The sequence below is a fragment of the Haemorhous mexicanus genome, chromosome 1 (assembly GCF_027477595.1).
Source record: "Haemorhous mexicanus isolate bHaeMex1 chromosome 1, bHaeMex1.pri, whole genome shotgun sequence".
NCBI lineage: Eukaryota > Metazoa > Chordata > Aves > Passeriformes > Fringillidae > Haemorhous > Haemorhous mexicanus.
Genome location: NC_082341.1, coordinates 147,940,713 through 147,956,486, shown reverse-complemented (window position 1 = coordinate 147,956,486; position 15,774 = coordinate 147,940,713). Strand labels below are relative to the sequence as shown.

Here is a 15,774-nt window from a genome sequence, read left to right as displayed (position 1 = left end):
CCTGAGCCTTTGGCCTGTGCTGGCCCTTTTCTTTCCAGCTCCTATGTCAGAGATAAAGATGTGCACCACAGCAGGACACTGCCCTGGGATTTTAAGTCCATTTCACAGTCACAATGCTGCTGCTCTTATGCTACAAGGCATAGAATATGAAGATAGGCAAACTGGTTAACATCCACTGAAGAAACTCCACCAGTACTGGAGAAAAGTACTACAGGGAGGCAGAAGTATCTGCTGTGTACATCTGTGGTGAGCATAAGCTGCTAACCAGTGTAGGCCTGGAGAATGTCCCATTTAAGACCTGACATCATGATGGGCACCTGTATTGCTGGTATTATTGCTGTACCAAGAAGATATTTCAGCAACTGCAGCACAGCCACAGTACTCACAAAGACAGATAAGCACCAGGCTGTGCCCCTGCCATATCTCACATTATGATAATCAGTGTTGTGTTGTGCCATGGAAGAAGAAGAAATGGAAGCAGCTGAGTAGTAGTGATCAATGAAGTCTTAAAATGCCCTTAAGATGCATATATATGCTATTTCCAAGTTCACAGATATGTAAACTGAGGTGCAGATATGTAAAATACCTTGCCTGTGGCCATACAGAGAGTACACATTGACTTCTGACTGGTGTAACTGGGAGGCACTGGAGTTCTGACTCCCACTCTCTTGTTGTTAGTGTTGGGTGACAGATGGCCTTGGTTAAGAGAGTGGGATAACCATGGCTGACATCTCCACAGTATCACCATTCACAGTTTTTAGTTGCTCTTAAACAAATTCAAAACAAAATTACGCATAGGAAGATGGGAAGTGCAGAGCCTTAGAAAATGCATCCATGTTCTTCCCCATCAAATCTAATTAGATTTGCCAAAATCAGTGTGCATTGATCTGTGATTCAAACAATATGCTGATAACAAATTTTCATGATAGACAAGGTTATCAAGCTACTTGACTAAACTATGAATTAGCCCCTTCAGCAGAAGCTCTGAGCACATTTTGTCAGCACAGCCTTCCACAGACATCTTTTAATCCCCAAACCAACAGGTGCTCCCACTGTTTAAGGTTCTCTAGGCTCTCTGCTGAGCATCCAGCAGAGAAGCAAGGCAGGCAGCATATTCATGTTGACTATCAATCTCCATTAAAATCAACACACCATCTTTAACCACCCATCAAAGCAAACTGTAATATGTGCTGGGAAAAGACCTTTCCACTACTAGGCAGAGAAGATTATTTTGCTGTTGTGCTGGGCAGCCTCACCTTGGATAGATAGGGAAAGCATGGGATGTATGGAAAGCATCACATAAATCGACTGTCATCCCAGAAAACCAGCACCACACAGGGCTGTGTGCTGTTACTTGCCTTTCTTCCAGTGTCTGTTGTCTGCCCTCAGGATTCAGGGATGATTTTTTTTTTTTAATTTTTTTTTTTTGTCAGCTTGTGGCAAGGAAGAAACACATTTGTTTGGATAGTTTGTCTTTCAGCCAAATAATGCTGATTGGTACAAGTGACTGGAAATGAGAAAATGAGGGCAGAGCAGGTACGTTTTAAATAAGTCAAAGTAAATAGTTGACATGCCAGGAGAGACCAAAGGACAGGATTTTCCATTTGTGCTCAGTTTTCAGCTGAGCTTTGCAACCACTGACATCTGAGAGCTTCTGAAAATGTGCCTTGCCTGAAAGCCAGAGTGCATCAGAGTTTAAAGTTACTCAGAAAAAAATGGCAGAGGGCAGGCAGTGCACTTGTACCTGTTTGTATCCCAGATTTATCCTTTCTCTGCTGTCTTTTCATCCAGAAATTGTTACTGCTCCAGAAGAGGAAAATCACAGCAGTTTTTTTGCCTGATCTTTAAAAGTAATGAGCAATCCCAGCCCTTGGATCTGCTCAGCACCTCTGAAAATTTACATACTCCGTGCTAAACCTTGTGTAACACCAAGAGACACCATGGAAAGAAGCTGTCATGATGAGGATGTTGATCATTGACCAGTGGCACAGATTGCTCGAGGAGGTTATGTGGAGTCTTCTTCCTTGAAGATATTCAGAAGCCATGATCACAGATAAAAGATCATGGTCCTGGGCTGTCTGCACTAGATGACCCTGCTTGAGCAGACAAGTGGACCAGGCTCTACACATTTAAAACAATAATGAGTTACAGACACATAGTATGGGCAGAGGTGTGCTAATATAAATTATTTCAATTTAGAATGAGATTAGACCAGAATAAGGATTTTTATCCCAATGGAATAAAATGGATTTGAGATCTTGGTACAAGTCATGCCAGTCTGCATCCTGACCCCTGGGTTTCTCTCACTCTGACCTGGCTGCAGCGCCTGTCCTCTTCACTGGGTCCCTGCTACACAGTCACACCAAGGCCAAGCCGAAGAGGGGGCAGCTTTTCTACTGAGTCATAGAAACATGGAATAGTTTGGACCTTTCCATTTAACTGTACAAATGGCATGGTGTTTTCGTGACACTAAGTAAAAAAAAAAAAAAAAAAAAAAGGCAACAACTGAGCTCTTTTCATAAACCTAAGTAAATGGAACAACAAAACCGTATGGATTATATATGTTCAAACCTACAATACCTGCTGCAAGCTCCAGGTTACAGTGTTTGCCCACCCGAGGAAGTTACCAGAAGAAATCCCCCAGCAGAGATGACACAGGTCCTGAAACTCATTAAACTTGAATGGGCTGTAAAACTTTCTTAAATCCTGTCTGCCCTTCAGTTTTAAATTTGATTTGGTTGAACTGGTTTTAAAACTGGCTGGAGAGCCAAGATGGGCCAGCAGGATCAGCTGGAGAGGCAGAGGGTGGAAATTCAACTCTGCATGCCTACGTCAATCAGAGCAGTGCCCCCTCTACCAGGGAGGGTGGAGTGCTCCGCCTGATAAAAGGCTGAGCTCAGCAGACATTAAAGGAAGGTTGTTAGTAAAGATCAAAAGGTAGAAATGGGAGATAGAGCTGCCCCATTTGCAAAGTTACCAGAGCCTGCCAGTGAGAATGAAGATCTAGATGCTGTGATGCTGAATGAATGGGGCAATCTAGATAATGATATCAGAATTAAATTAATTAAAAGAAGATTAAAGAAAGATTGCAAAACTAAGGTTTTAATCGTGTCCCTGCTGGAGTCAGTGAGTGTTTCATGGTTTGTGTGGTGCTTCATGAAGAGGCCAGGATGTTGCTCCCAATGCATACCAAGACAAAGGAAGGTATCAGCTGAAAGCTGATTGACACAGAGCCAACTGTATTAGGGAATAAATAAGTTACAGTGGCCTCATAGTCACAAAATTGAAACCATGCATGGCTGGAGCATCCAGGAGGATTAATACAATTCATATCAATGTCATCACTGATCTGAAAACTATGGGGTATTCATGAGGACTTTAGGGCAACTGTGGTAGGACACCAAATTTCCCATAAATTGTGGCAGGATGAAGTTTATCATTCACAGATTTTAAAACAGATTTGAACAGGCAAAGCATGCTCACACCATGTCAGTACTTGGTGTTGTATGGACACACTGTGACTTGCCAGGGGCTAGCACCCTTTGGTGGGATTTACTGTTCCTACAAGCAAGATTCCCAAGGGCCACCAGCAGGGACATTTACAGAGGAACCTCATGGAAACATCAGCTGATCTTGAAATCCTCTGGAAAGCAGCATTACCAAATATGAATGCACGACATGCATGGGAAGTTGGCTACCAATTTCAAGAAAAATGAGCTTGAAACAGAGTTGGAGGACGGGGCAACCTCAACGGCCAAGTCACACAGTGCATCTGCACAGACCTCTGTGGCAGCCGCCTCCCTCTCCAGATATTTTGCTCCAGCTGCTAAGCAGGTCATTAATATCTGGTGATTATTTTGGCCCCTGGAGCTGCCTTAATGCTTTTGCAGTATGTGTTGACTGTTTCGGCTGCCACAATCAGGTCTCAGTTTTAGGACAGCTCACTGAAATGAATAGGGAAAGGTTGGATTCATTTTAATTAAGCACCAAAAATTAAATTTCAAATAAAAGTACAAATAAGGATGCATACTTTTGCCCTTGTAGACATGGGAAAATGCTGTATTATTCCATAAGGGCAAGATGCCTATGTTTTTTTCTTTCACAAATTCAAAAAATGGAAAGTGATTTTCAGCAGGAATCCAATTTTACAGGGAGGGAATAATATGTTACATAGTCGAATCACTTTGATGTCAATTTTATTTTGCAATCACTTCATAAGATATTCATATAGCCTTTTTATTCCCTTAAAGTGTTCAACTCTAGGCACAATACAGTATTATATTACTCTTTACCATAATGATGAACGATAATGGGAACACATAATAAGATTTTATGTGTGCCCAAAGAAAAATCTGCTTTAGCCCAGATGAGAGGAATTTTGCAGATCAAATTAATATTATAAAACAGCACAATTTATCAAAATAATACAGGTTTTCTTCTCTTAATCCATTGTGAATCTCAGTGTCTGCAGCCAGTACATGGTGAACTATTAGAGGTTGATGGAATTTTTTTGTAAAATCTCTATGAAAAATACTTGGTTGATAGAAGTGAAAAAAAAAAAAACAACCAAACCACCAAACCAAAACTCTCTTTTCCTCTCCTGTCCATCACACTTACACACTATAAACCCTCTAATATTTAAAAGGTTTGTTGCAACGGTTCTATAGTGATGCTGTTTACTGTTGAAAAGCCATTCCAGTCCAGTAGCATTTTTGTTCAAGTTCCTCAGAAACTAATGGATCACATTTGGTTTTCCTGGATTTTTTATGTTCATGGAATATGGTTTATAGGAAAATGCTCTCTATATATTTTGCTGCATACTTTTAATATAGATTCAGTTTAATTAATCTATTCATGATTTCAAAATGTAGCCTAAATTAGCAAAGTGTAGAATAGCGGGACAACCCTGATAGAAACTTTGCTGTCTGATCCAGCATCCTCACCATATTTTCTACATTTTTACTTGGTTTTGGATGCTTAAACATCAGCTTCTCTGAAAGAGCTCTTGTTGGAAGTCATGCCCTGACAGCAGTTGCAACAGAGCAGGTTTTCTTTCCTGGGACACACGTGAATAAATCAAAATTACTTAAGGAGCTATTGTAGTGCAGTCAAATGAGAACATAAATAGTTCTAGGAAAAAGCACTGGCAGTTTATCACACTGGATAAACCTAAATGAACTACATAAAACAAGACTGAATAAATTTGGAACCTAAATGAAGTGGGGTAGGACCCCACCTGGTATTGCAGACAGCACTATTATTCCGGAGGAGGAGGGCAGGGATGGTTCCCTGCCCAGGGAAGGAAGCACACGAACCTTTAGCTCACATTTGCTGTATCCACAGGGTTGCAGCGCTGATCCCTCTCCCCTAACTCATCTACAGCACAGCACGGCCTTGGTCCCAAGCCAAAAAAGGCTTTGTCAGACACTCAGCCGGGCACTAGATCACAGGAACTACCTGCACCGAGAGGCTTTGTTTGGTTCTGCTGTCGTCACGGAGCAGATTAATGGGAGAAAAAGGAGTGAAAAGAAGCTCTCGCTCTGGCAGCTGCACCCCTGTGAGCAGCCCCTTGTACACGTGTGGTGCCGGGAAGAAAAATGTGCTGGGAAACGGGAGCGCTGCTGTGCAGCTGCGAGCCCGGCGATCCAGGGGATGTCCCGAGGGATCCAAGGGGACGCGGCTGTGGGAGCGGGGCTGTGTGTTTTGGGGCTGTGTGTTTTGGGGCTGTGTATTTGATCATGCACAGTCGAACTTAGCCCGCAGAACTTTGGGGGATTTGCCCTCGTAGAAGCTGTATACAGAGCACAATCCCGGTAACTTTTTTCCCCTCTTCCTTCATGGATAAATTAGCACGAACAAAGCTGATGTAGCTAATTAGTTCCAAGCAGAGTTAATTTCTCTGATTGGAACTTTTTATGACCCAGTCAGATTCTTAATTTTTGTAGTTTATATTTTCAAATCTCTTCAGTTATTGTACTTAATCCTTTTTTCTACATTTTGTTGTGCTTTCTGATCCTATCTGGAAAACATAATTCCATGTAATTGGGACATGGAATGGAAATTACACATGGTGACAAGATTTTGCCTTGAATGGAAATGTACTCAACAGAAAAGTAGCCACAGCAAGATCCACAGACAGATATATGTGAAGGGTGAATTTAGCAATAAAATGTAATCACCATAACACATAACGTCAGGAATTAGCTGCTCTCTCTCAGACTTGTCTAGAAAAAAGAATAGCTCCACAATTCCTGTATCAAGCTGGAAGCTGGAAACAGTGCTTGTGGGAATGAGATACTTCAGTCAGCCTGAGCCATGGGGTCCACTCTCAGCCAATGATTTCTCCCTTATATCTCATGGTTTCAAGCAAGACCATGCAGAAATGGATTGTAGCTTGGGCTCCCATGCATTGGTGGCAACTTGAAGCAAGGTTTGCTTAGTAACTACAAATATTAAATAGTTTTGGCAAATGGCCAATTATGCTTTTTCATATGCATTAATATTCAGCACAAAAGGTCATATTCATCATTATCAGAAAAAATTAATCTCATTTGCTAGGAAGGTAGAGTCTGGACACACTTGAAGATAAGCTGCTTGGGCTTGAAGAGACTTGAAAAATTACCTGTATTATAGTACAAACCAATTGAGGGTGATATTGCCACTGCCTGGCCAGGGTCCCACCCTAACCAGCTCCCCCCTGGAAGCACAGTAACTGCAACTCTTTCATGAGGCATATCTGCAAGAAGGGCTGGAAGGAGGATCTGGGGAACCACATGCCCTCAGTGTGACCTCAGTGCCAGAGAAGACTACGGAGCAGATCATCTTGAGTGACATCACCTGACAGTACAGGACAACCAGGGGATCAGGCCCAGCCAGCAAGGATTTTTGAAAGGCAGGTCATGCTTGACCAACCTGATCTCCTTCTATGACAAGGTGACCCACTTAGTGGATGCAGGAAAGGCTGGGATGTCTGCCTAGACATTGGCAAAGCCTTTGGCACTGCACCTTTCACAGCATTCTCCTGCGAAAACTGGGTGTTTGTGCTTGGACATGTGCACTCGTCACTGGGTAAAAGTCTGTCTGGATAAGAATGGTGGTGAGTGGAGTTAAATGCAGTTACAAGTGGTGTTTCCCAGGGCCCAGTACTGGGGGCAGTATTTTCTGCCCAGTGGAACAGGACCTGGGGGTGTTGGTTGACAGACAGCTGAGTTATCCCTGGAGTGATTTAAAGGACTTGTAGGTGTGGCACTGGTGGATATGATTACTGGAGGACTTGGCAATGCTGGGCTTGTGGTTGGACTCAATGATCTTACAGATTTTCTGACCTAAACAATACTATGGTTCTATGAAGGGAATTGCTTTCATGGCTGAGTCCACTGCTATAAGCAAGGTGCTCCAAATTCTTGCACCTTCCCTTGGCTCAAGATCTGTGTAGAAGATGATTGGTTAAATTAGGAAAAAAAATCCCCTTTGACTTTCTAGCAGCTACTCTGAATCTCGGATAACATTTTTTTTGCATCCTGTCCCCACTGACATTTACAGCTATGCCTGAGATGAGTAAATGATACGAAGGTAGGTAAAACTTGCTGAACATCAAGTGTTTTGTACTGGAAATGATATCTGGTTTCTGCAGCTTATCTATGTGATTTCTTGATTTCACTTTTTTTTCTAGTCAGGTTTAGGTCTCATCTGTGTGAAAATGACAAGGGGAAACCAGGGCTTATTTCTCAGTCTCAGCAGAGTCTTTTTTCAGAAGCTCTCATAAATGTCCTTTTAAAATGAAGGAATAGCAAACCTGTAAGCTGGGATGTAAATCCTGAATCTCTCCCCAAGCTGCCTGCCTGTGTTAGGATCACTTATAGTTCAGTTTTATTTTTCTGTTAATTCCTTGGCAGATTATTCTAACACAAATCAATAAAACAAAACAAAACCAAAAAATCCAGCATTTTACAAGATGGTTCATCTCTGTAGATGAAACAACCACCTCCACCTTCTGTTTTGAGTAAATTCAGATTTCAACTGCAGTGGCCTGGCTTATTTCCAGTTTACAGTTATTCTAGTCCACTTACCTGAAATTCTCCCTTTCATGCAACTCTGATGAAATGTTTGCCATCTCTCAACTGCCTGCAAGGGTTGCAAAGTGCTTCATGAGCAGGAGTGCTTACGTAGGGACAAGTAAAGTAATTTCTTTACAGGTAGTGATAAAACTTTCAAGAGCATCCTCCACTGGCGCAAATCTGTTTCTCTGGAAGAAACATGGAATTTCTACAGATTCCAGCGGGAGCTGAATTAAGACATGAGTTTTTATACATCCCAGTTCTCCCCTAGCATATTCTGTATTGAAACTTTGAAGCCATTTACATGAAATGTAAAGACAAAATTTGGAAAGACAAAATTTAAGCACAAAAATAAAAATTAGGATGGAATCCTCAAAGTTGGTATTTAATTAAATTAAATTAGTGAGGATATATGATAAAGGAAATTTTATTTTCACCATGATGGTTTGTGTCTAGTTTCCTTTGATGCCACATTTTGCCCCAAGTTCTTCTGGAAGAGAAGCAGCTTTAAGTGTCCTGTGAAAGCAAAGGAGCAGAGAAGTGAAGTTAAAAATGCTCCTTGTATTTTAAGCAGAGCTTCAGTACAGCTGTTTGGCAAGCACTGTGAATTCTGCATTTCATTTCAAGGCTCAGATGCTGCTTTTGTAAGCTTATCTCCTCTACTGCTCCAAAACAGCAGCAAACCCCAACACCTTCCTATGCAGATACAATGAACTACTAACTGAATCCAGCCCAGCAGCTCCTGTGAGATGTTTGTATCTTCTGAATGTGCTAATCTCTGGTGAGGAGTCGGAAAGTGGAAGCCACATTCCTCTTTATTCCAGCAGGAATTTAATGACCAGAAGATGTTTCTTAACCCTGTACCCACAGAATGTTTTAATTTTTTTTTAATTGCTTTATTCAGGTACTTTGTAATCCTACAACAAAGTAAGAAATATCATAAATATGAGGTGACACCCCATAAAACTGTTTTTTAGAGTGGCAATTTGGGATCATGTTCATGGTTTGTTTTCCAGTAGGACAGTGGCAAGACGATGCTCAATTAAAAGTAGGAGTAAGAAATTAAATAACTGCAAGTATTCTATTCATCAAAATACTAAGGACCTTCTGCAGATAGAAGAAAAAGCCCAAAACTGTTTTCCAAATGATATGAGAAGCTGACAAATAAGAAGAGGTTCATTAATCATTGTGGTCTAGCCTCATTTAATGGGAAGAAGCCAGGGGGCTTTGTTAACACATGAAACTAGAACTCAAAGGTGACATATTTTTCAGGTTTTGTGGATGGATCTACACCTCCTGGTCTATTTTGGAGGATGGGGTTGCAGTTATAAATTCTTGAACATCTTGCTTCTGTTCTGAAGCAATATCTAAAATAGGAAGCACACCAAAAGGCAAATAAAATGAATGTATTTTTAAAATTAGATATCCCGTCTAAAAAAGGCAGAACTTTTATGTTATTCATAGCTGCAAGTTGTCCTGATTTACAGTTCAGATACAATTAACAGTTTCATTTCACATAATTCTATTTCCTCATAAGTGAATATCTGAATCACATGCCAGAAAAAAGCAACTGCAGACTACTTCTATAAACCCAGTTGCAAGGGGTGATACCACAAAAAAAATAAGATAAAAGCCTTGCTTTGTCATGTTTTTTTAACAGAATGGGGTTTTTTCCCCAAAAGCCCTCCATCAAATAGGATTTACACACTTACCTTCTTTCCAAACTCCCTCATGGAAGATTGTTGGGGTGGATACCCTGGGCTTTGCAGAACAGAGACCTTTGGCATCTACCCTGCCTGCATAGTGCTACCCCATATATACCCACACCCAATCATTCTTCTTCCCACTCTGAACTCAAAAGCAATAGAAAACCTGAACCCTTGGTCCCAGTTCAATGGCTGGCACTGGTGCTATCTGGCAGCACTGCTCCTCTAATGGTTAGAAGCCAAGCAAATATGTACTTAACGGGAATTATGAAAATCGAAAAAGTGCAAGGCCCAAGTTTTGAAAAACACATTCTTCCTCCACATCAAAGGGCTCATTGATTTGTTGCTGAAGTCATGACCAAAGTGGTGCTAAGAGGGTGAAAAGGGGAAAAAAGATCAAATCTAATCTTTGGAGCTGTGTCAAGCAAGTACCTTATGGCCCATCTGAGGCTGATCATGAGACAAGTCCTGAATGTAAATATTATTTAATATGTCTGGCAAATGTTAGGAATCTGTCTGAGCATATTCTTCAAGTGAGAAATAGCTCTCCTTTTCCTTTGCTCCCTTTTCTGTGTCCTTGAACTTTGTATCCCTTGAAATCCCAAGTAACTATTCACATTAATAAAGTGTTAAGGTGTTTGACCAAGATTGGCTCTGCTGATTTCAGCACTTAAAAAGGGAAACCGCTCTGTTGTTTTAACCACTTCAACACTCACCATCTCAGTTTATTTTCTTATCCTCTTTAACTTCTGTTAAAATCAAACAGGAAGCAATTAAGGTGAGCCTTCTACAAAGCAGACCTCAAAGTACATGGCTATGTCCCTAGTGCAGAATGAAGGTCATGCCCTGAAAATGTAATTATATGTATGTGGAAGGAATGCAGAGCCAACATAACTGGGGTGATCAGTGAGAAAATACACCACTCCAACTTTACTTTCAGCAAGCAGATGACCACGACCAACACAGGCATTGCTACCACACCTGCACGGAGGACCTGGTGGCAAGGCAAGTTGAATTGACAGGGCACATTACACCAACAATTTCATCCAGCTGAATTAGAGATGGAGTGGGAGCAAGAAACTAGTCCCTACTAATCTGCAAAACTAACACCATTTCCCCTCATTCAACCTCCCTTTAACTTCAGTGAGGTCACTGCCAAGATGACAGAAAAAGAAATGTCATGGAAATAGACACCTAATGACAACAGTGGGAGACAAAGTGAAGTCTTTACACAGGATTTAGCTAATTATATTTTGGGCAAATATTTATTTATCTAAAAACAAAATAAAAATCATTTTTAAAAGGAAAAAAGTACTTAAATAAAAAACAAAATTGTGAAATGCTATGGCACAGAAGTTCAAGACAAGTATAAATCCAGTTGCCACAACTGTTGTGTATTAATGTTGCACATTTTTCTATAAAGGCTTTATTAAAGGTATTTACATGGCAATATGATGTGTAAATATATACAGCAAACTGGGGACAACTTTTTTCTTTTGGATTCTCGTATGAAAAAATGCCTTAAATACAAAATTTTAAAAGAAAAAAAATTGAAGAGTTCATCCCCAAGCATGAAGAATGTCCCATCATCCCTTATGTCCAAAGTATCAATTATGAGGCAGTTTTGAGGTTCTGGCCAAACCCTTGGGAGATTCAGCCAAGGTTGTGTAGTCTCAAGTTAAATCGCACAGCATGCAGTTGCAATAATTCCACACTCGATGGACTGTGTAGTTCATGTCAGAGATTAGAATCATTAATATTTTATCAGTTTCAGTCTAGTTTGCATTATTCTAAGTGATGCTCAAGAGTTCCTATGCACAACAGTTCCTTAGCTGCTCAAGTTTGTGTTTCAAGTGTTCTCTCCTCCGCCTCAACTGCTCTTTCTCTGCAATCAGTCTGTGCTCCTCTGACTGGATGGAAAGAACATACTCTGTTGCTTTTTTCAGGATGACAACCTTGGGAGCCTTTTCATTGTTGGCCACCTCGGGTATCTCGTCACGCAAGGCAAAGAAACTCAACTTCAGCTCATTTCTCCTCTGGCGCTCCAAGACATTGTGTGTTCGCCTCTTGTCGTTCTCTTCTGAATCTGACGAGCCTGACGTGCGCGGACTGGAGCATTTTCGGTTGTTGCTGATCTGTTTGAGAACTCTGCCACTGTCCAACCTTAGCCTTTTTGCAGCTGGGTATTCAATCTTGGTGGAGGGAGGAGCGGCATAATTGTGCTGATGGATGTTGACATGACACCTTTTGAGAACTAGCGGGCTTTGGTGGGGCTTACTGTTCTCTTCTGATGTCTCTGTGCTGCTGGACTCTGTGCTGGATTCGTACTCATTTGCTTCAGCTAATGTAACAACATCGATTTCCTCGTCTTCCTCTTGTTCTTCTTCTGCCATAAAAAAAAAAAAATTAAATTCATAACTTGTACATAGGCACTCTCAAGACTACTGTATGTAAAGGGAAGGCTACTCTGAGTTGCACAACGAGGAACCCAATGACAAACCCTTCTTAAATCTATTTCATGATGCTGAACACAGCTTTCCCCAAGAGCCTTCCCTTTAAGGAAGCAATGCTTCAAGTGCAGTAGGACACATGGACTGCAGTTCAAACCCTGGCTCCCTGATTTCAAAAAGTTGTAATGATCTTGCGTAATGTCGAGTGCATGAAAGATAGTAGGAAAGTTTAACCTCGGTTGTCAGCAGTACAGCGCAATAAAGCTCCCAGACTCAAGCTGCCCTTAATTATGGATTTAGAAGGCTTTGGCCACGCCTTAAAAGAAAGCTTACTTAACACACATGGGTATTCAGAGACATTTTCTGGATCTCTCTTGATCTGTTAATTTGTGGCAAATAGGAGGGAGTTTGGGGAAGAAAAAAAAAAGAAAACTAGTTTAAAAAAGGAAAAGGAAAAAGGGAAGGCTGTAGCGCTTTGGGTAGAAACTCACTTTCAAACCAGATTTACGAGGGAGCGGAACCCGCTGTCACATACCTAAGGAAGCATTTCTAAAACTTTCCCAGCCCCATTCACTCCCCTGCAGTCACTTTCACTAGCACCTCCCTGACTGCACATTCTCCCCGCGGCTCTCGGGTTGGAGTTAACTCCTTCCCGGCCCACGGGTGAAACCGGGAGCCAACCTTATCGGGACCCCGTGATGAAAGTTTATCCCTCCTACACTTTCTTTATATTTTTCCCCCCGCTTTTCACTCCCTTATTCCCCGGAGGAAAAACTGGGCTGGTTTTCCAGGAAATAAGCTGGCTAGGACTCTCCGTGCCTCGCAAACGTGGCATTTAAAAAAAAAAAAAAATCGCACTCGGGGAGGGGGGGGCAAAAGGGGGCTGAGGAGGGAGGCGGGGGTGTGCTGCCTTCCAGCTGCGCCCCGGGAGCCCCTGGCGCCGCGCGGGTTCCCACGCCCTCCCGGAGCACGCGTGGATCCCACTCACCCGAGTCGCTGCTGGTCGTGGGCGGCGTGTCGACGCCCAGAAGGGACGCGGGGTTGGTGCCGGGCGGCGCGGCCCGCGGGGCCCGCTCGCTCAGCGGGTAGGGAAAGACCACCGAGGGGTCGATGCAGTCGGCGGCGGCGGCGCCCAGGTCGTGCAGGTAGAGGCTGGCGGAGGCGGCGGGGGACGCGGCCAGTCCGGGCGGCGGTGCCGGCGGCGCGGCGGGCGGCGGTCCGGGGCGGGCGGCGGAGCACCCCTCTCGGCGGGCAGCCTGGTAGGACGCCAGCTTCTCCGAGACCACCTTCTCCAGCTTGGCGGCGGCGGAGAAGCCGCTCCACATGCAGTCCTGGATGATGATGGACTTGACGGTCTCGTCGTCCGGATCGCAGATGAAGCTCTGGTTGACCATGTCCCCCCCGAGGAGCTCGGTCACAATCTCCAGCTGGTCAGCGGTGGAGGGGAAGCAGGAGCCGGCGGCCAGGCTGGAGCGGCGGCTGGGGGAGAGGGGCGGCGTGGGCAACAGCTCAAACTTCTTCCATATGTCCTCGGACGGGGCGGGGGGCTGCAGCTCGCTGCCCCGCTGCTGCGCCGCCAGGTAGAAGTTCTCTTCCTCCTCCTCGAAGTAGAAGTAGGGCTGCACGGAGTCGTAATCGTAATCGTAGTTCTTGCTGGAGAAGCCGGCGCTGAGCGGCATCGCGGCGGCTGGTGCCTGCGGGAGGGAGGGGGAAGAGGGGCACCCGGGTGAGTCGTGGGGGTCGGCTCCCCCCGGCTTCGGTGGAGTTACCGACCCCCGGCGCGCAGCGATCCCTCCCGGCTCCGCACACCGTGCCGAAAGGGAAATGCGCAGTCGCGTTTAGCAAAAAAAAAAAAAAAAAAAAAATATATATCTAATAATTATAGTAATAATAATAATAATAATAGATAAAAACCTACGACCCTCCTTCACTCCGTTCTAAGCGCGGCGGAACAATCGAGAGGCGCGACCTGACCCACTGAGGGGTGGGTTGTCAGCTCCCGGACCACCCTCCCCGCTCCCCCGGAGGGGCTGCGGCAGCCCGGCCGCCCGGCTCGACTGGGCTCAGCTCAGCTCCCTGCCGCTGCCGCTCACACGGGGCACGGAGCTCCTTCCCTCCCGGGACCGCAGCGCCAACCCTATCCCACGTCCCGGCGGGAAGGGGTGCCTAGCGCCCAGAGGCTTCCAGCCGGGAGCCGGACGGTTCCTCAGCCACCCACCTGGGCGTGCTGGCACTGCGCGGGGACAAGCAGCGACCTTGGCAAACTTTACCAAATCTTGTCATATATATACATACCTATCCGCATATATATATAAATATATGCATATAAGCAAGATATGTAGCAATCATACCCTGCCCGCGCATACGCGAGAAGCAAATGCTCCCCTCCCCCCAAAAAAATTAAATTAAAATCCGAGCGCAAGAAAAAGGATGGGAACGCCGGAGCCCCAGCAGAGGAAAGCGTCCGTCGGGAGGGACCGTCGGTATCCACATCCGCGGAGCGCAGCCCTGCCAGCAGCCCGGGTGTCACCAGCCCGTGTCAATCCAAACGCCACAACCGCGGGAATCGAGTGATGGGAAGCGAAGAGCCCCGCAACTCACCGGCTTCTCCAACGCGCCAGCTGCGAGACGTAGCGAGGCGATTATTGCAGGCGGTGGGGAAACAACGAAGGGAAAATGGATAGATGATAAAAAGAACCGCCAGAAAGGACGGGGGAAAATTAAAAAAAAAAAAAGAAAAAAAAATAGACAAAACGCCGGGAGAATGTAGGTCTCTTCCTCCCACTACGGTTTGATAAACCCCACGGAGCGGCAGAACAGCCGCCTCCCGGCGCGGTCGGTCGGTCGCTGCTCCGGGGCGGCGCGGCGCGCTGGCCGGTACAATAGAACTTTAGTTGCTTTCCTCCTTTAAAGCGCCGGCAAGGGGCGGGGGAGCAGTGCCGGGGGCGGGGGCAGAACCGCGGGGCCCCGCCGCGCTCCCGCCCGCCCTCGGCAGCCGCGCAGGCTCCGCACTCCCGCCGCGGGAGGGCGCGCTGCGAGGGGCGACCGCGCTGCTGCGCGCCCCCTGCGCTCCTCGGCGCGCAGAGATCTGCGGCCGCGCTTTGCCCCCGCCCCTGCCGGCCGGGAGGGAGAGAGGGAGCTGCGCCGGGAGAAGGCGATGCCGCGCTCCACGGCCCTTCTTATTTATTTTACTATTTTTTTGTTGTCTTTTACTACGAGCCGCGCACGGAGAGGTCGGAAGTAAACATAGTAAAAAAAAAAAAAAAAAAAGAAAGAAATTACTAGCAGGGATTAAAGGCAGCTCCTCGCCGCTCCCCTCCTCCCGCTGGCGTTCTTGCAAGGGAGAGCGCGGTAACCCCGATGGCGGCGGCGGGGAAGGGGCTTCACCCGCCCCTCGCTCCCCTCGGTGAGGCTCCGGCACCTTAGGGAGAACTGGTCCCGCAGCACAGAGCGGTGGCCGAGGGGCAGCAGGGGAGGCGTGGGCTGCCGGCACAAAAGAGCGTGTGTAGTTGGGGCACCCCCAACCCGGTCGCCGCTTGATTATCCCGCCTCTGCCGGCGT

General features: G+C 45.3%; 1 protein-coding gene across 1 annotated transcript; it reads right to left on the bottom strand.

The window, feature by feature from the left end:
- Window positions 1-11,173: 11,173 nt before the first annotated feature.
- Window positions 11,174-15,117, bottom strand: MYC (MYC proto-oncogene, bHLH transcription factor). Its single transcript, XM_059866968.1, has 3 exons — window positions 14,815-15,117; window positions 13,202-13,907; window positions 11,174-12,149 (listed from the first exon to the last, which is right to left on the bottom strand). Exons 2-3 carry the CDS (start codon window positions 13,890-13,892, stop codon window positions 11,575-11,577), a joined length of 1,266 nt encoding a protein of 421 aa, XP_059722951.1. The 5' UTR covers window positions 13,893-13,907; window positions 14,815-15,117; the 3' UTR covers window positions 11,174-11,574.
- Window positions 15,118-15,774: the final 657 nt, after the last annotated feature.